General features: G+C 40.3%; 3 protein-coding genes across 5 annotated transcripts in view; 1 reads left to right on the forward strand and 2 right to left on the reverse strand.

Annotated features, from left to right (window-relative positions):
- The window catches only part of dcaf15 (DDB1 and CUL4 associated factor 15), a 100331-nt gene extending 91103 nt beyond the window's left edge, over positions 1–9228 (reverse strand). The window contains exons 1-9 of one of the 2 annotated variants that reach the window (XM_067440794.1): positions 9078–9228; positions 8314–8411; positions 8104–8242; positions 6809–6915; positions 6458–6603; positions 5697–5855; positions 3632–4219; positions 1767–1858; positions 1558–1682 (exon numbers count right to left, since the gene is read on the reverse strand). In XM_067440794.1, the coding sequence (XP_067296895.1) occupies positions 1558–1682; positions 1767–1858; positions 3632–4219; positions 5697–5855; positions 6458–6603; positions 6809–6915; positions 8104–8242; positions 8314–8411; positions 9078–9173 (1550 nt within the window). In that variant the 5' untranslated portion in view covers positions 9174–9228. The remainder of the gene's footprint in view (positions 1–1557; positions 1683–1766; positions 1859–3631; positions 4220–5696; positions 5856–6457; positions 6604–6808; positions 6916–8103; positions 8243–8313; positions 8412–9077) is intronic. The other variant, XM_067440792.1, reaches the window with a different exon arrangement.
- A 729-nt stretch (positions 9229–9957) lies between these two features.
- On the forward strand, positions 9958–10976 carry smdt1b (single-pass membrane protein with aspartate-rich tail 1b). The gene is made up of 3 exons (XM_067440801.1): positions 9958–10157; positions 10510–10653; positions 10735–10976. The coding sequence occupies exons 1-2, from the start codon at positions 9996–9998 to the stop codon at positions 10645–10647; spliced, it is 300 nt and encodes a 99-aa protein (XP_067296902.1). The 5' UTR covers positions 9958–9995; the 3' UTR covers positions 10648–10653; positions 10735–10976.
- Positions 10977–11305: 329 nt separating this feature from the next.
- The window catches only part of triobpa (TRIO and F-actin binding protein a), a 31065-nt gene continuing 22630 nt past the window's right edge, over positions 11306–19740 (reverse strand). For both annotated transcript variants that reach the window (XM_067442596.1, XM_067442594.1), the window contains exons 13-16: positions 16809–16968; positions 14415–14528; positions 11827–11913; positions 11306–11681 (exon numbers count right to left, since the gene is read on the reverse strand). In XM_067442596.1, the coding sequence (XP_067298697.1) occupies positions 11517–11681; positions 11827–11913; positions 14415–14528; positions 16809–16968 (526 nt within the window). In that variant the 3' untranslated portion in view covers positions 11306–11516. The remainder of the gene's footprint in view (positions 11682–11826; positions 11914–14414; positions 14529–16808; positions 16969–19740) is intronic.

Genomic DNA, 19740 nt, shown 5'->3' on the forward strand with positions numbered 1-19740 from the left:
TATTTATTGACTATAGTTCAGCCTTTAACACCATAGTTCCCATTAAGCTAACTAACAAACTCCTGGATCTCGGACTGAACTCTTCTCTCTGTCACTGGATTGAACATTTCCTCACTGGCAGACCTCAGGTGGTGAGAGTAGGACAGTTCACCTCCACCTCCATCACCGTGAGTGTGGGAGCCCCACAGGGCTGTGTCCTCAGTCCCCTGCTCTACTCTCTCTACACGCATGACTGTTTGTCCACACACAGCTCCACCTCTGTCATCAAGTTTGCGGATGATACTGTTGTCCTGGGCCTCATTTCCGACAACAATGAGACCGCATACTTGGACGAGGTGGAGCAACTGACATCATGGTGCCAAGACAACTGTCTCCTTCTGAATGTGAACAAGACCAAAGAACTGATTGTGGACTTCAGGAAGAGACAGCAGCGGTCATATTCCCCTCTCATGATCAGCGGGACACCAGTAGAGAGAGTGAGCAGCTTCAAATACCTGGGTGTGAACATCTCCGAGGACCTGACCTGGACTGCACATATCCAGTCTCAGGTGAAAAAGGCCAGGCAAAGACTGTACCACCTGCGCCAGCTGAGGAAATTCCGGGTCTCACCAGCTATCCTGAAAACTTTCTATTCAGGGGCGATAGAAAGTTTACTGACTCAGTGCATCACAGCGTGGTATGGTAACAGCACCAGTCATGACTGCAAAGCCCTGCAAAGAGTGGTGCGCTTGTCCGAGCGCATCTCAGGGTCAGCTCTCCCGTCTCTGCAGGACATCTACATCAAACGATGCAGAGGCAGAGCTACAAAAATCATCAAGGACATTAATCACCCGGCCAACCCCCACTTCACCCGGCTGCCTTCTGGTAAGCGCTTCCGTAGCCTGATGGCCAAAACTGAGAGACTCAGGAGGAGTTTCTTCCCACAGGCCATCAGACTCCTGAACGCTGCACTTAACAACATGTGACTTCACCTCACTTCAGTATTAACAAACTCACATACTGATATTGCACTGCACTTTATTCTTGTGTTCCATGTAACTACTCATTATAATGCTGTTTGCACATTACACTCCTGCACTTCTGTTATCCACAGATTTATTTTTATAGTCTCCAGTTTACTTTATCTCACTTATTTTATTCCACATCTCTTATTTCTTTTACTTGATTTATTCATAATTCTACATATGTATATATATATATATAGCACCTTTATCCTATTCCTATTTTATAATTTATTGTGCTTTTTTTGTTATTTGCTGTCCATGGAGCGGACCTGTTTACATTTCACTGCCGGATGTATTCTGTATAACTGTATGTGACAAATAAAAACTCTTGAACTTGAACAATTGAGGTCTTTCCTGGTTCGGTTGAAACACACTCCATAATCACAGCCCAATGGAGCATCAGACTCATATGACTAGAAGTGAGTATACATAAACAGCGCTCATAAAGGGCCGTTGAGATGTAACTTAACAGCATTCCTTGCGTCACGACATAAACAGGATCAATCTCCAACATAAAACACAAAACCGCAGCTCCTCCGAAACACATAACATCACCTCGAGGATGACGACGTCGTAGTCGCTGAAGGAACAGAACTGGGCGCCCCATTCGGCATCATTCCTGATCACCTCGTTGATGAGATACTCGAAATCCAGCGTCAGCTGCTCGATACACACACACTGAGGGAGACACGAGGGTTCAAACACAACATCCTGCAGCGTTTGACATGTGCAGTCTCATGTGGACGTCTCAGACACACACACCTGACCGCTGTACTGTCCCGTCACCAGCTGTAAGTTTCGTCCCTTCAGATCCGTCACTGTGAACGGGAGCTGGACTTTATCATCCTCCTCTCCTGTAGACAGACAGACAGACCCTGATGAAAACATTCGACATGCTTTATACTATATAGACATACAGTGAGGAAAATAAGTATTTGAACACCCTGCTATTTTTCCAGCTATACAAGTTCTCCCACTTGGAAGATACTTATTTGCAGCTGTATGATACTTATTTTCCTCACTGTATATTATGTATTTTATCAGATGAACATTTTGATGGGGACAAACATGTCAAATAATCAGATCTCTTATGAACAGAGCACTGGCAGAGTCTGATTCACGAACCAATGATTCTTGTGACTCTATTGTCCAATGAGTGAATCATAAGCATACAATGCAGTACATTTCAATAAAGTGTGACCAGTGTAGTCTGATTCACACACAAATTACTCTTATAATAAGGTTATTTTTAAAGAATCAAAAACATACCAGTGTAGTATAATTCATGAACAATGGCTCTTATGGTTTTTTTCTTCTTTAAAGTGAATCAAAAGCATTCAGCATGACCGGTGTAATCTGATTCACAAATTACTTTTTCTATGAATCAGTTATTTTAGTGAATCAAAAACATTAGCACAACTGGTGTAGCCTGGTTTGCGAATAAATAACTTTTAGTGAATCAAAATATAGTGCAACCACTGTAGTCTAATTCACAAACAAATTAATCGAGTTGATTCTTTTCAGAGAATCAAAAACGTGCAGCACAAGCAGAGTAGACTAATTCACAAACAAATAACTCTTCCGAGTCAGTACTTGTTATAAAGAGCTTAAAAAGACATGTTAGTTTTGAATCAATCTGATGAATCCTTCTCTGAACTGAAAAGAGCAGAGTGGTTTCTAGTTTGAGTTACAAATAAATGACTCTTTTGGGTCTTTTCCTGTTTAGTAAATCTAAAAAGAAATGTGTGTGACCAGTGTAGTCTGCTTCACACACAAATGACTCTTATAATATGGTTCTTTTTAGTGAATCAAAACATACCAGTGTGGCCTGATTCATTAACAAATGGCTCTTTTTGCATCTGTTCTTTTTAGTGAATCAAACTCACGAACGATTCCCTCTTCCGAGTCAGAACTTGTTATAAAAAGCTTAAAAAGACAAGTTATAGTTTTGAATCAGTCTAATGAATCCTTCTCTGAACTGAATAGATCTGCAAGCTATGTCCAAGTTTAGTATTTGGTATCATTACTCAGATTGTCCGTATGACAAAGTGTCATTAAAGACCATAGACTGTTAAAAAATATGGACGTAGTGTACGTGACGTCAGCCATTGGATTCGGATAAGCCGTTCCGAAGCGTAAAGTAGATATGAGATGGCCGTCGCCATCTTGCGAGCGTGTCATCGCGAGTCACGTCCAGATAACAGAAAATGGGCAAAGAGTCGGGATGTGGGCGGAGCTTAGGTGACGCAATGACTATAGACAGCGGATAAATGGCTATCCACCTGTCACTCAAAGTGGCCACATCCTTAATTATGCAGAACTTAAAGGCTTTATATAATGTAAATGTTTGAGCTATAAAAAAAAACACCCCCCTCACAGTCGTCATGAAGAGCAAAATTAGCAGTATAGACCAAAAACACAATTTGTAGCAGGCTGTAAACATGTTTTTTTCAGCTGTAAAGTTGGGAATTTTAACATGGGGCTCAATGAGATTCTGCTCTCGTTTGGAGCCCGACCCTAGTGGCCAGTTGAGGAATCGCAGTTTACATTACTTCCATAATGGCTTTAAGAGTTTGCGGGAGGTGATGCTTGTTAAAAACACATTTTACTAAAATGAAATGTAGTACCGCTGGGCTGCTCTGCCGCCGCGGCCTGTGGTAGTCTGTATCTGAAAGTGGTGTAGTTGACGTAAGCAGGTTCTGAAGAGGAAGAGGAGGACGAAGGCTCATGAGCATGCGGAGACAGAGAGGAGACGGAGGAGGTGGATCCAGGAGACATGACTGTGGTACACACAGCGCTTTCCTCTGCCTCTGCGGGTGGCACTGAACTTTGGTTCCCTCGCGAGGAGGAAGAGGAGGGTCCTGGGACCTCTGCGTCTCGCTCTTTCCCCTCTCTCTTTCGGTCTTCCTCGCTGGGGAACCGCTGGGGGTCAGTCTCTTCTTTCTCTTTGGCTTTGCACTTGTCGTGCTCCCTCGTCCCGGCCTGAGCTCGGCGGAAAATGTCAGCTGCAAACTCTCTGGCCCGCACAGCAGCCTGTGATTGGCTGGGGGAGAGCGGGGTGAAATGGGGCTTTAACTGGCTGAGGTCAGGTGACCCCTCAGATGAGGAAGATGAGGATGGTGATGTAGGTCCAGCAGGAGGAGGAGGAGGAGAGGAGGACGTGTCTCTCTTTCGGTACAGAATCTGATTGTTTTGACAATCCTGCTGCCCGTCTCCTACAGAGACACAGAGAAAGATTAATGCATCAAAATGAAATCGAGATCATTACATCATCATCATAATTTCTACAAAAACAAAACGGTAATATTATTACAATTTATATTGTGTATATCTTGTAAAAGGTAATTTATTCCTGTGAATTTTCAGCATCATTACTGCAAGTTTTCAGTGTCACATGATCCTTCAGAAATCATTCTGATATGATGATTTGATGATCAAGAAACATTTATAATCATCATCAATGTTAAAAACAGTTGTCCTGATTCATATTTCTGTGGAAACGGTGATCATTTTGTTTAGGATTCTTTTTTGAATCGAAAGTTTAAAATAACAGCATTTATTTAATATAGAAATCTTTATTATAAATATTATATTATGTGTCCTTGCTGAATAAAAGTTTAAATTAAAAGGGTAGAGAACAAAAATTAATTGAAATCGGTGTTAGATATCATCATTTACATTACATAATTTAGTCAAAATAAATAAGCTATATAAAAATATAAATATACAATATAAAAGCTTATAATGATTTATTAAAGGTGCACTATGCAGCTTTCCGTCCGCTGGAGGGCGCCTATTCTAAACAAAGGCGTAGTTTGATGACCCCAAGTGTGAGCGCAGCATCTTGGGACATGTGGTCTTCACCTCACAGCCGGTGGACAATAGGACTCGGGCAGAAATCATGTTGATGGATGCGGTTATTAACGTTACTGTAGTGAAGCAGAGCAGGACCGAGTGTTGAGGAGCTGAGCACGGCCGCTGGAGCGATTGTTACACACACACACGGCTCGCGAACACCGGGACTTTTATTATGACGGGACGGGACACAGTCGCCGGGCAACCGCAATTCCGCTTTTTCCGGTCATGATTATGAGGTAAAGCAGCTCTGTTTATCATATCAGATACATTTAAGTGTGTTTAAAATGATGTCATGACGTTCCTCTGTGCGTTTGCTCGGCGCTGCTGTGACATGTTCACACTGCTAAGAGTAAAGCGCTTCTGCAGAATAAAACCGAGGGTAGCGCAGATATGACACGATTGACAGGCGACTCCCTCAAACGCTACGCTGAAACGTAGTTAAAATAGAAATTTTCACACAATTTACAAATAGTTGGAAACATTTGGGATATTGTAAGAACTCAACTGAACAAAATTCAGTTCAAAATTTAGAAACTCAAAAAAAAAAACACTGCCCTAGGGGTTTTTGGATATTTTACTGCAAAAAAACTACATAAAAAGCTTTTATTTATTTTTATTATTTTTTTATAAATGACTCTTGATTAATTCATGAGTTATCAGTTTGAAGTAAACTGATAGTAGTGAAGAGTCAAATTAATCAGTGAATCATTCTTTTATCCGTTTAATTAAATCGAACTGTCCGAACAAACTCATTTCCAAAAACGAATCATACTTCCTAATAATATCTGAGAGAGAGAACACACTATGACGTGTAGAATCAATGTCTGTGTGTACCTGGGCAGAGGGAGATGGCGCAGGCCACCAGAGAGTAGCTGGTGTTGAGCAGAATCACCTGGTCCTTCTTCAGCTGCAGCGCCGGCTGGAAGGTCGGGAATGGATAAACCACTTGATAGCGAGCGTTCAGAACGTAACCGTGCTGCAGACACTCGCCACCTGCACCGGAGAAAAGGCATTTAAAGGGTTAGTTCACCCAAATATTAAATTTATGTCATCAACTCATCTCCTTAATGTCGTTCCACACCCGTAAGACCTCCGTTCATCTTCACACACAGTTTAAGATATTTTAGATTTAGTCCGAGAGCGTATGCAAGTGTATGCACACTATACTGTCCATGTCCAAAAAGGGAATAAAAACATCATCAGAGTAGTACCGTTCTAATCCTTATTTGAGGATTGAAAACAAACCCGGAAGCCAATGCTGAATAAAGTCGTAGTTTTTGTTATTTTTGGACCAAAATGTATTTTCGATGCTTCAAGAGACTCTGATTAACCCACTGATGTCTCATATGGACTACTCTGATGATGTTTTTATTCCCTTTCTGGACATGGACAGTATAGTGTGCATACACTTGCATACGCTCTCAGACTAAATCTAAAATATCTTAAACTGTGTGTGAAGATGAACGGAGGTCTTACGGGTGTGGAGCGACATTAGGGGGAGGAGTTAATGACATACATTTCATTTTTGGGTGAACTAACCCTTTAATTGCTCTGCTCTAATCCCTAGTGCGTGGTCAATAATCTGGCGTGTGTACCTGTGCGTATGGTGGATACGGAGGCCGTGGGGCAGCACTGTTTGCACGGCTGTGCCGGAGGCATTGAGGTGATGGTGATGTAGATGTCTCTGTTGTTCTCGTCACTCATCATCATGTTCATCAGGGCTGAACTGGAGCTGCGTGTGCTGACGGATCACAGATGTTTACATACACACTGTCACTGGCTAGTGTTATGTTAGTATCAGAGATACTATTTGCTTTAATGTTTTAATAGTTTCTATTTTATTGATAAAAATGTTTTTTTTTATGGCTTTAGTTTTAGTCAAACTGAAGAATACTTGATAAAATAACCCTGCCACTGACCCAGCATAGAAGAAGACAGACTCTTACTTAAAGCCGAAGACAACCAGCTTGGAATGATCATTGTGCCACTCGCAGACGGTCAGATAGAGATCGGTGTAGATGTCCTCACCCGCAAACAAACGCACATGATGGACCTGCCAAGAGAAAGAAACATCTAGTTAGTCACATCCCTCTAGATGAGAAGAAGCCACAAAAACACTGTTCCGATAGAGGTTGTACTTGTGATCCTCGGCAGTCAAAACCGACAATTATTCAATAATTAATACTATTGAATAATATTTATCCTTTTAATGTTTTTCAGGGAATTTCAGCCCTTTAGCAGAATACAGCCCTATATATAAGGCTGTGTTCACTAGTTGTTTACATTTTCAGACATAATTGCTTATTTTGCCAAAGCAGCCCTGACCCGTCGAGGCATGTACTCCACTAGACCCCTGAAGGTGTGCTGTGGTATCTGGCACTAAGATGTTAGCAGAAGATCCTTTAAGTCCTGTAAGTTGTGAGGTGGGGCCTCCCTGAATCGGACTTGTTTGTTCAGCACATCCCACAGATGGGGGAATTTGGATGAAGGACCCAAGGTTTCCCAGCAGAACATTGCCCAAAGCATCACACTGCCTCCGGCGGCTCGCCTTCTTCCCATAGTGCATCCTGGGGCCATGTGTTCCTCAGGTAAGACACACACACACACCCGGCCATCCACGTGATGTAAAAGAAAACGTGATTCCTCAGACCAGGCCTCCTTCTTCCATTGCTCCGTTGTCCAGTTCTGATGCTCACGTGCCACTGTTGGTGCTTTCGGCGGGGTCAGGGGTCAGCATGGGCATCCTGACTGGTCTTTGGTTATGCTGCCCCATACACAACAAACTGAGATGCTCTGTGTATTCTGACACCTTTCTAACAGAACCAGCATTAACTTCTGGAGCAAACTGAGCCCCAGTAGCTTGATTGTTTGATCGGACCACACGGGCCAGCCTTTGCTCCCCACGTGCATTAAAGAGCCTTGGCCCCCCATGACCCTGTCGCCAGTTCATTTTTGACAGTTAAGATCAAAAGTGTGACTACATTTTTAAACCTTTTTTAATCAGGTATAAATTTTGTGCAGGGGGAATTGATTGGCTGGTTGTGGTTTGCTATTGGTGGATCTCGTGTGAGTGACAGATTGCCCCGCCCTCACACCAGTAAATACTCATCAGAGGAAGTTATTTTGAATTCCAATATATATTCCAATATTTCCATATATAAAAAAAGTCAAATTTTGATTTCTTGGTGACTTTAAAATAAGGTCCAAAGCTCTGATATAGACTCAGCGAACGTTGTTTTACCTGTTTAAGGCGGCTGTGCAGGTTAAACTCCCACCAGTACAGATGATACGTGTAAAAGGAGAAGTCGTCATCCTCTCCGCAGTCACTGGTGTAGGACAGCACGTATCGCCCGCATTTGGTGAAGCCCAGGAAGATGTGCCTGTGACAGCAGAGAGACGAATCAGATACAGCATTCACATGGCTCCGACACAGACCGCATGTTCTCCTCACCCAGCTCTGAGGAACTCCTCACTGACGATGGTCTTCAGCGGGACACAGACGCGTGGAGGGAGTTTTCGGAAGAGCCGCTGAGAGAGCTGCCCATTCAGCTGACAGACAAACAAACAGAGACTTTAATACAGTTATAAAATAATAATCACTACAATCACAATAAATTAAAAAAAAAAAAGCTATACCCACAGTCAAAAGAGCTTTTAGGCTGACAAAGCTACTTAATCAAGGGTGTTATTACTATATATCAAAGACCAATATAGTGTATTAGTTATCATAACCTATTAAAAACAAGGTTGCACTGAACTCAACCTGGCTGAGGCATTTCTAACATTCATTTATCAAAAAAAATTTTTTTTAAATAATACATTTTTCATGCTATATAGATGTGGTTGAGGATAGAGACTGCTATTTCAACGTAAATGATAGATGTCAGTGTAGAATAATAATGTAACTGTTATTCATGATAATTGATGGTCATCTCAAATTCTCAATCATGACAGATTCATAAACATGACCATTGTTTGTTGATGTTATTGGCCCCAAAGAACCATATACCGCAAAGCAACATTTTCCCATTGCTTTTTTTGTAGATGTCTCCATTAAAAGCTTCACATACGCAAAGAATGAACTCTGAGAGACACATAAAGACGCTTAATGAGGCTACAGCTAAGCATGCTAATCACACACACATTATTATCTGCGTTACGCTGTTAAAGCATTTCAGGCCATAAATGTGACCCGAATTGCCTCTTTCTGCCTACCCGCCCACGCGTGAGGAGTTTAACGATGTGCTCTTTGTGTTTTCTCTGTTGTTTTTGTTTGTTGTCATCTTTCTCAGATTTCGAGCTGGGCGCCATTTTTGATTTTTGCCAGCTCTTTGGATTTGCCCCCAGTCCAGCCCGAACAGCTCGCTGATTGGCTCTGCCTTCTCCGATGAGACCTTTGATTGGTCACAAAAGACGTCAATCAAAGAAATGTGGGCGGGTTATTTTCCATGTTCTGCTATTCATATTGCTCTGAATATCATTCAACCAACTGACACTTTTTGTGTTTGTTTTCAATGAGTGTGGAAAAAATAATGTTTTAATTTATACAAACTTTAAGTTAATATTTTATGCAGTCAGCTAATCACAAATTGATAATGTCAAAGTCGTCTCAATCAATGAAGTGAATTAAAATTATTAAAATTATATTCTACATATATTTTGTATGTAAAATTCGTTCTATTTTTATTTTACATTGTCACTTTCAAGTACACTTAAATAAATAAATAAATACCTACATGCTACAGTTGTGTCACTCTCATATTATTATTATTGTCAAGCTTTATCATATTCCTTGAGGTGGAGGACCTTGACCTGCCGGGTGTGTCTCTACAATAGACCGTAAAAAAATACGGTGTGTCTCTACCATAGCGTGTAAAGAAAAGTGTAGGCTTGGTCTCTACTAGTGAATGTCATGAATGCGTGAAATTCATCCCTCCCCATTTAGTCACTTAAATGTCTAGAGTCCGAATAGAGTCCATTGTGATAAAAATCAATTCTGTGTCAACTCATTTTTTATTTTATTTATTTATTTATTATTATTTTATTTTTTGCTGAGCTCTTATTTACTCCTCCCCCTAATGTAAAAAGAGGCGGGTCCACTGGGCGTGTCTCTGAAGCGCACAAGCAGGAAACATGGCGTCGTTGGTTGGTCGTCTCTCTCGAGCTTTCTTCTTTAAAAATACACCAACACTGAGCCGCAACGCTGGTCCAAAATCGGTGAATGCGACAGGACCGACTCTCAGCCGAACCGCCGTGTCATCCACAACAGGACGGGTCCTTCCTAAACCAGTAAAGGTGCGTTTATACATGTCTAAACATTGCAGCTGGAGGCTCCCGAAGGAACGCAGGAAACAGGGTTGGGCTTCTTGCTAGCCAATGAAAATTAAGAATAGCTTGACTGACATGACTGAGGGCCAATCATATTGTTGGAGTAGCACATAAAAAAGGAGGAAGTGTACTTCGTGTAAATCAATTATTTATGTCAGTTTATCGACTGTTTTCTGTGTACCGTATACAACATGTATTTTAATTAAAATATTATATGTATTAATATTTGAATCGCCAAAAACTATTAATTGTAATTGTTTCAAGGTACAGATTATTATTATTAATTATAATTTGAAATACTTCTGTAATATTTCTCCAGGTCCCGTTCGGTCTGACCCGCATGTTTATAGTGGTGATTCCGTTCCTCTATGTTGGTAATCTGATTAGTAAGAATTTCGCTGCTCTTCTGGAGGAACATGAAATCTTCGTCCCAGATGATGATGATGATGATGACTGAGCAAAGGTAGACTAATATCTTTATAGTGTGTATTATTACCATTTATATTGTGTGCATGTGGTTGCAGATGTTTATATTCTTGTGCAGGTCTCACTCCAGCGGCCTTGCAGATCTTCAGAGAGGTGCCTGATGCAGATGAGCAGGATATATATTTATGCAATAATGAAGATCGTCAACACACTCGTGTTCACGTTTCTGCGTTACACTAAACATGTCCTGAAGCCAACGTTTAAAGCTATTTTTATGTTTCAAAATATTATCTATGACAAAATGATATGAGGCCACTCATCAATAGCCTCTCTTCTATTTAATAAATTGATTGAATGTTAGTTGCTGGTTGTGTTTTTATTATGTGTGAGTGTGTGTGTGTGTGAGGGAGAGGGAGAGACAGACAGACAGACAAAGTGTGTGTGAGAGTGAATGAATTAGTGAGAGAGTGAATGAATATGTGTGTTAGAGAGAGAGTGAATGAGTGTAAGTGTGTGTAAATAATTGTGAGTGAGAGTGTGTGTTTTATTGGACATTACATTAAGTGCACGCACTGAGACGAGAGAGGTATGTATCAACTCGTCTTAGTTAAGGGAATAACATAGTTAATATGAAAGCGGTGAAGTATCCCTTTAAGATTAATACACTTTCACACACTTAGAAAGTCCAACAAAGGCATTTTTTATTGTTTAACTTAAAATATATCTTGCTTTAAGAATATGGAATATTTATTAATTTTTAGCACCATTGTTGTTTCTAAAGAATAAGATTTTTAAATTAACTAAGTAAAGACCTCAGCATAACAATATCCCATGACCAAAACAAAGGAAGCATCCCAGTGTCACGCTAAAGTTTCCATCTCATGACCTCCTGGTGTGTTCTCATTGGTTGGTGCTGTTGTTGCCGAGGCGACGGCCCTCCTCCAGCGCGGCATCCGTGAGTTTGAGGTGTTCTTTAAGTGCGTTGATGTCTCTCTCACTGCGGCCCCTTAGTTCGCTCAGCTCGACATACACCTCCTTATAGCGCTCGCTCAATGCCTCATTCTCCTGCAGGCACAGAGGACACCTGTTACTACGGCTGTTATCACAAACAATCAATTATTCATGGCCCAACATCAATATAAACATTACACTGTCCTCTGCAATAAGACTGGATTGTGAATAGTATTGTGATTTGATGCTGAATCTGTACCTTAGTCAGAGTTTGGACCTCTTTCCTGAGACAGCCGATCTCCTTGTGAAGAAACTCCACCTCACTCTCTTTCACTTTCAGCAGCATCTACAGATGGACACGGCAGAGTCAGTTCTCTAATTCTAACACAAATATTTAATCATTTATTCCTTTTTTTTTTTACTTGTAAAATTAATTTGTCATACGATTAGTGCAAAAAAGCAAAAGGGTACTGGGTAAAATTGGTGAAATGTAAATAGTGGCCAGTCACAGCACCTAAAATAAGATCTTTCTCTTATATAAAAAAAAATATATTATATATATATATATATATATATATATATATATATATATATATATATATATATATATATATATATATTAGTTGTCTATTTGTGTGCCGAGTTATAAATGAGTTTGGTTTGGGTGTTGTTGACAAATAATATTGATGTTATATTATAAGGTTGCTAGGCAACGTGGGGGAGAGGACGCTGGCGTCGTCTGTTCGCCGCTTCTCCACCCACAAATGATCATGTTAATGTACTATTAGATTTAGATTTTATTTTATTTCCTTATGTTTGTGACTAGTCTAACAGTCAGAGCTACAATTGGGGCTGTTGCTGATTGCTGGCAGCCACTGAGAGGACGTTGTTCCTCGTTTCGCCGTTTTCCACCGCTTTTAATGTTTACGTTTGAATTGCTGCGGTTGGTTCTGGTTTGGTGGACATTTGATGTTTCACTTTCTCGCCGCGACTGCTCACTGGTGGTCTCCCTTGGGCTTAAGCTGCATGGTGGCTGAAGTTTGCACCGGGCTAGCGTCATCTGGGCCATCGTAATCGGCGTCCGGCATGATGTTGGGATGTTCCGCTTCTCGGCTGCGCCGCTGTTCCGTCCTGCATTGCGGCCGTGGAGCGGCTTGGACTTCTGCGCCGGCCCCGGTGTGTCCACAGAAGTGCCCGAAAAAATGTTCTGCCTCCTGCATGGTGCTGCGGCGATCCCCATCGTTTGAATCGTCATGAAGACCCATCATCTGGTCTTCAGCTGTCCTGCCTCGGCGATGTCATCGGGACACTGCCGCTGGGAGAAATCTGAAACATGGAGTGGCCACAGTGTGCTGCGGAGCTAACAGAGACTTCCACCATCAGCTGTTTTCTGTTCACCATCAGCTCTGTTTCTGTTCACCATCAGCTCTGTTTTCTGTTCTGTTTTCTGTGTTGGTTGATTGTTTGTAGTATTTTATATTTTTACTTGTTATTCATTTTTTGTTGTTATCCCCCCCCCCCCCCCTTTGTTGCACTTTGAGATTCTTCGGAATGAAAAGTGCATTATAAATAAAATCTATTATTATTATTATTATTATGTTGCTTCACACACACACTTTATACACAAATGGACAACTAAAAAAATAAGGATTCATTATTGCAAAATCATGGATCTGCAAAATAACAGTTGGTTTATTTCCTTATATGATCGGTAGATGGCAGTGTTTGCCCACAGAAACACTAATCACACACGTCACAAGCCCCGCCCCCGATGATGTCATCAAGCTTGCGTGTCTCTGAACTGTTCTCCAAGCCAAGACAACCAAACTTCACGCTATTTTACAGAATGCATTATATGTTCTGTGCACAGTAATGCAAAGTGTGGAAATCCCAGGTTATCCAATGCATCTGACATAGGCTCGAATAGGAGGTCAAGGTTCGGCTGGTTAGCACAGTAAATTAGACCCTGCTGGTTGATGTTGTCATTACACCACCTGGACCCTAAAAGCTTCTTAAAGGGATAGTTCACTTTAAAATTAAAATTCTGTCATCCTTTACTCACCCTCAAGTTGTTTCAAACCTGTATGAATTTCTTTCCTCAGCTGAACACAAGGGAAGATATTTTGAAGAATGTCAGTAACCAAACAGTTAACTGGAGCCATTGACTTACATAGTAGGTAAAAAAATACTATGGAAGTCAATGGCTCCAGTTAACTGTTTGGTGAGATCAATCCTTGTTTGTTTTTGCATCTTTTTGATGGAGAGTGAATCGACTTGTTTGTTATTGATTATTGTTTGCGTAGAGCATTAAATGTATGACTTAACTAGCGCTGAGCATCTAACAACAGTCTTTGAGTTTTAGTAACTTTATATACATTAGCAAATTTGTTACAATAACATCACTTTATCTATTCTTGCACTATGTTTAAAACTTCGGGATCGAGAAGATTTATTAAAGTTTCTTTAATAAATCTCTTCTGCTCATCAAGGCTGCATTTATTTGGTCAAAAGTACAGTAAAAACAGTAATATTGTAAAAAAAAAAAAAAAGTAAATATGTGTACAAAAAATTATATATATATATATATATATATATATATATATATATATATATATATATATATATATATATATATATATATATATATATATATATATAAACAACTTTTTTCTATTGTTATTTATGTTATAATGTAATTTTACATGACCCCAAACTTTTGAATAGTAAAGAATATGTTCTTGATTTAGATGCTAATATAATTTGCATTAATCTGAATATTCTAATGTACTTCGATGCATCTGAATAATCATGAAGCCATAACCTATGGGTCAAAGGTCAGAGCCTCACCTCTAATTCGGAGGTGCTCCTTTCGTAGCTGCCAAGGGGAACAACTCCTGACCTTTGACCTGTGATGAAGGATCGCATGAGACTTATCTCCTCCGTCAGCCGCGTCTGCAGTTCCTGTGTGAACAGGAAGAGGAAATGTGAGTTTGACACACCACACAAGAAGCCTTGCTCACTCACACACAGACGATGAGGCGACCATTTGTGTCTCATGCATTTGTATAACGGCAATAACTCCAGGACTAGTTCACGTGTTCCAGTGAACAAAACTCGACCCAGTCCCTGCTCTTCTGAGAAGAATGAAACAGGATGCTGTCTGCGGAGACATACCACACATGCTGAAATCAGTAGCTTTTCTCCTCTGACTAATTGATGTGTGCTGAAAATTTAAAGGTGCTCTGTGTTAGATTTCAGTATATGATGGATTGAGTCACAGGGGGAAAGGTGATGTCTAACAATTACTAATGGGACATTTTCTTTAAGCTTCTACTTTTTTTAGTTAAGAACATAATTAAAGATATGTTAAAATATTATCTTAATATACAGAAACAATTAGGTTGTAAGTATTGTTTCAGCATCTCAATCAGTCCGGTGGAAATATGGTGCTTTAAGTGTGAATAATGACTGTTCATTATCAGTTTGTTATATTCAAGTTTGTTATATAGTTATATTCAGTTTGCATGCATTTTGATTACTGTAAAATAAACATTTCTTGCCAGCCTTCACTGTACAAAAGTTTGGGTCAGCAATATTTTATGTTTTTTTTACATAAATGCCTACTTTAATTCAGCAAGAGCCCATTAAAATTGATCAAAACTGTCAGAATAGACATTTATAATGTTACAAACGATTCTATTTAAATTATAAATGCTGTTCTTATGAACTTTCTATTCATCAAAGAATCCTGAAAAAAATAATTTATCACATTTTCCATAGAAATATGAAGCAGCACAACTTTTTTAAAACATTGATAATAATCATTAATGTTTCTTGATCATCAAATCATCACTATTCAAAAGTTTGGGCTCACATCAGAATGATTTCTGAAGGATCATGTGACACTGAAGACTGGAGTAATGATGCTGAAAATACAGCTTTGGTCACAGGAATACATTACATCTTACAATATATTCACATAGAAAACAATTTCACAATATTACAGTTTTTACTGTACTTTTTATCAAATATATGCAGCCTTGGTGAGCAGAAGAGACTTTTTTCAAAAACGTACTGACCCCAAACTTTTGAACACTAGTGTACATTTCCCATCATTCTTAGTGGCAGCGCATGATTGATAAAATACATAAAGCATTAGTTACTCATACTAGAAGTAAAAAAATAAGCTTCCTATGTTTGTCAGACAGTAAAAACGGGAGTCTGAGTCCATTTTATTTAATTAAATTAATATCCTAATAATGATTTCCTCATATTTGCGAACGTCCCAGGAGGACTTCAGTGTTTTCAGTGTCCAGTTAGTCTCAGCAATGTGTGTATCATACATTATTTAATTGGCAAAACTGAAATTCGGGGACTCTAGCCCCCAGTTTCACAGACGAGGCTTAAGCTCATCCAGACTAAAATGCATTTTGAGCTGAATTAAAAGCATATCTTAAAATATGTCAGTGTCATTGTTTTGTCTCAAGATCCACATCAGTGATGTTTTTTTCTAAGGTATGTTTATAAAAGCTACTTAAATGTCCTAATGAACGAAAGCCTAATCCTGGTTTAATCTAAACCCTGTCTGTGAAACCAGGTTCAGAAGTTAAAATTTTAGCTTCACATGGTGAATGTGTTAGCCTAGAAATCTAGACGCACCCTAGCGGCAGCAAATTTAATTTGCCCGCAAGTGTGGTCTAGCAACTCTCAATTCCTATCTGAGCTGTATTCCTCAAAATCTGGACGGCCCAATCACATCGTGTAGGTAGGCTATAGAGTCGGCGGGCGGGGCCATAATGACGACAGCCAAGTTGTGTTTGTGTGCTTCTAGTAACACAGAAACTGGCGAACGGCGGCGGTCTTTCGAATCAGCTTTGACCGCGCCTCCGGAAGACTTGGAGTTAAGCTTTCCTCTGAGAAAAGAGCAAAGAACGGCACTGAAGTCATTCTTAAGAAGGGAAGATGTGTTCGGAGTTTAGCCGACCGGATACGGTGAATGTTTAATCAGTCAGCGAGCTCTGCTTCACCTTCGTTGCTCCGGTTGGTGTAGCGCTATCCTATCGCGTGCAGAGGGAGTTTGAAAGACAACCGTTTATCCGCCCCTCGGATTGAGCCGTCAATGGTGAGTTTCCAGACCAAACATCTTGATGTGGGTCTGGCTTGTCAGGCTATGAATGTGTATCATTCAGTGGCAATTTTTTTTTAAACAGCCTCATTCATCTCATCCCACTTCCTGTCTACCTGGTTCTCCTGGCGGAGCTGCTCCATCTCTCTCTCCTTCTGCCGGATCGCTCCGTCTCGCTCTCCGGTGCTGTTCTGGACGCGGTTGAGCTCCACACACTGCTGGGAATAACGCTTCGACAGACCGTCCAACTCCCGCTGCAGAGAGAGCGACTCGTGGCTGACGGACACACAGAACACACATTGATTAACCGATTCACTGCAGTCGACCGATTGACTGATGAGTGACCAATCCATTCTAAGCATTATATGTTCCATATTCATATTTTTGTGTAATCGTCATCCTCAATAAACCCTCCTCTCGCGTGAAGACTCTGATCCTTCAAATATTCATACTCTTGCATAATCGACGGGTCATCCTCAATAAACCCGTCTCTTGCGTTATACCCAGAGATTTTGAATATTTCGATCTAATATGATTTCTGAGCTGTAAGGTTGCCAGAATAATAATCATACACGGTGTGTTAATAGGCCAGAGGAGAACTGGCGCCCCGACTGAGTCTGGTTTCCCCAAAGGTTTATTTTTCGCCATCATGCCCTGGTCGAATTTTGGTTCCTCGCCATGTCGCCTTTGGCTTGGCTTGCTCAGTTGGGGACACTAAAATGTTGATGTAAGTTATTTAACTAAATATACAAATAAAATTAGTTAAGATTAATTAATAAGATTAATTAGGTCTTATTTAATTCTATAAACTATAATACTGATCTGCCCACATTGTCGCTATATGATAAATAAAAATGAGCTGATAACATCACTGTTTTCTCCAGAACGACTGTACAGCCAAATCAAATTATGTTGCAATATTGTCCTGTTTGACACTGTGAAGCTGCTTTGACACAATCGGCATTGTAAAAGCAGTGTTGGGCAAGCTACTTGGAAAATGTAGTGAGCTAAGCTACTCTACATTAAATTAAGCTTCACTACACTGATGCTACCCCCCTGGGAAATGTAGCAAGCTAAGCTACCGCAACTTGAAAAAAGTAGTTTACTACATCTAAGCTAATTTTTATTTATTTAATTTTATATTGAACCCACTTCATTCCAATCAATGCTATTTCAGTGATCAATAAAAGTCAAGCATATAGACACACTTTTTTTTTAGTTATACAAAAACTGTCCGAAATCAATTCGGCAACAAAAACGTGATCCATAATATTAACAAAACCAGGGGCCTATTGCACAAAACTAGGATAAGGGATTAAGCCGGGATATCTTGGTGATATTGTCATTTTTATGCAAAATTTAGTACAAAGCTGTCATGTAAACGTACCCTGAAGGCAAACTCATACCAAGAACGATAACGATAATGAAAGATAACTGTATATTAGCGGATTAATTGAGCCAGGATCCCCAAAATGTCCCGGCTTAATCCCTTATCCTAGTATTGTGCAATAGGCCCCTGGTGTCGAGAGTGTGTGTGTGTGTGTGTGTATGTTCATCTGTATGTCTATGATATGCATACACAACTGTGTGTTTGCATTTATGCTCAATTTAGACTTGGGCAATTTTGCTGGACAAACTGGAAGTTAATTTACAACTCAACTTGTACAAAAAAGTCCAGTCCAGAAAGTGCAGTAGCAAAATAATTAAAACCTGCTCCAAACAGTACCAACGTGGCAAAAAACAAAACAGCCTGTGTGTGTGTGTGTGTGTGTGTGTGTGTGTGTGTGTGTGTGTGTGTGTCTCCCACACACATGAAACAAGTTTCATTCATTCATATCAAGAGGTGGCCAGGCTGGACCCGGATACTTTTAACAAGAGGTGTTTATTCAAGAGACACAATAGATTTTAAAACTTTGCAGTTTCTCTTTTGTCACCGCGCGGACGATGCGCGTGCAACAGCGACTTGAGCGCTAGGGGGAAAAAAACATCAACCAGATAGTGCGAATGTGCACGCGCCTATCCCGTCTTTAAGCGCTCACTGCCAAATGAGTACTTTGAAAGGCTCGCGCGCGCATCTGTGCACGTCTGCGCGAGGCAGAAAGGAACGTAGAAAGTGAAGTATATCCGCGTTCTTATCAGTTGTGCTTCCAATTTGTGCTTGATCCTCAGAAATGCTTGGGAAAATGTAACGTTAGCTTGTTGTGGACGCTACCGCACTACTTGATCAACAGAAGAGCTTCGCTACTGAAAAGCTATTTCATTGAGAAAACAGCGACGCTACCACCACGCTACTGAAAAATGTAGTTAAGCTAGTAGCTTCACTACTTGTAGCGACGCTAATGCCCAACACTGCGTAAAAGCACTATATAAATAAAGTTGATTGATTGATTGATTGATTCTCTCAGACAGATTCTTGTCAATCGAGTAAATGACGCTCTTGTGTTCGGAGTCTCTGAGCTGTGAGAGCAGAACTACAGCACAGATGAGAACCTGAGTTCAGTACCGAATATTGACACGGGGTTCCCATGAGAATATTCTCTTGCTGGACAAATATTCAACAGGATGTTCAATATTAAGTTTCTAAACTTTTAAGTTTCAAACTCTTCACATGTTTGTGCTGAATCAGCGATTAAAGGCCCACTGAAATCAAAATTGAAGTTTTTTAGCTTTTAGTATGACTGTGTTAGCCTTAAAGTTATGAATAAGCCGACGTGCTCCAAAATTAGGACAAAATTGGCATTTAGGAGATTTAAGCATTCAAAACTTCTCTCTCAGTCTCTCACTTCCGTTAAAACGAATTACAGATTTTGATGACATCATCGCAGACTTCACCTACTCATCAAATCTTCTGTCCAATCAAATGCTCTCTAGAATCTAAAGCCCCGCCCCCTATGCTGCTGACGCTGCGGCTGAAATCGGTCAGTTGTTCACACAGTTACTGATTTCTACATGGTAAAGGCATCATATAGATGCAATAGGAAATGATTCAGTGTAAATATGCTTTCTGTTGAGGCGAATGAAGTCTGGTTTCACACACACACACACACA

The sequence above is a fragment of the Pseudorasbora parva genome, chromosome 4, assembly GCF_024679245.1.
Source record: "Pseudorasbora parva isolate DD20220531a chromosome 4, ASM2467924v1, whole genome shotgun sequence".
Lineage (NCBI taxonomy): Eukaryota > Metazoa > Chordata > Actinopteri > Cypriniformes > Gobionidae > Pseudorasbora > Pseudorasbora parva.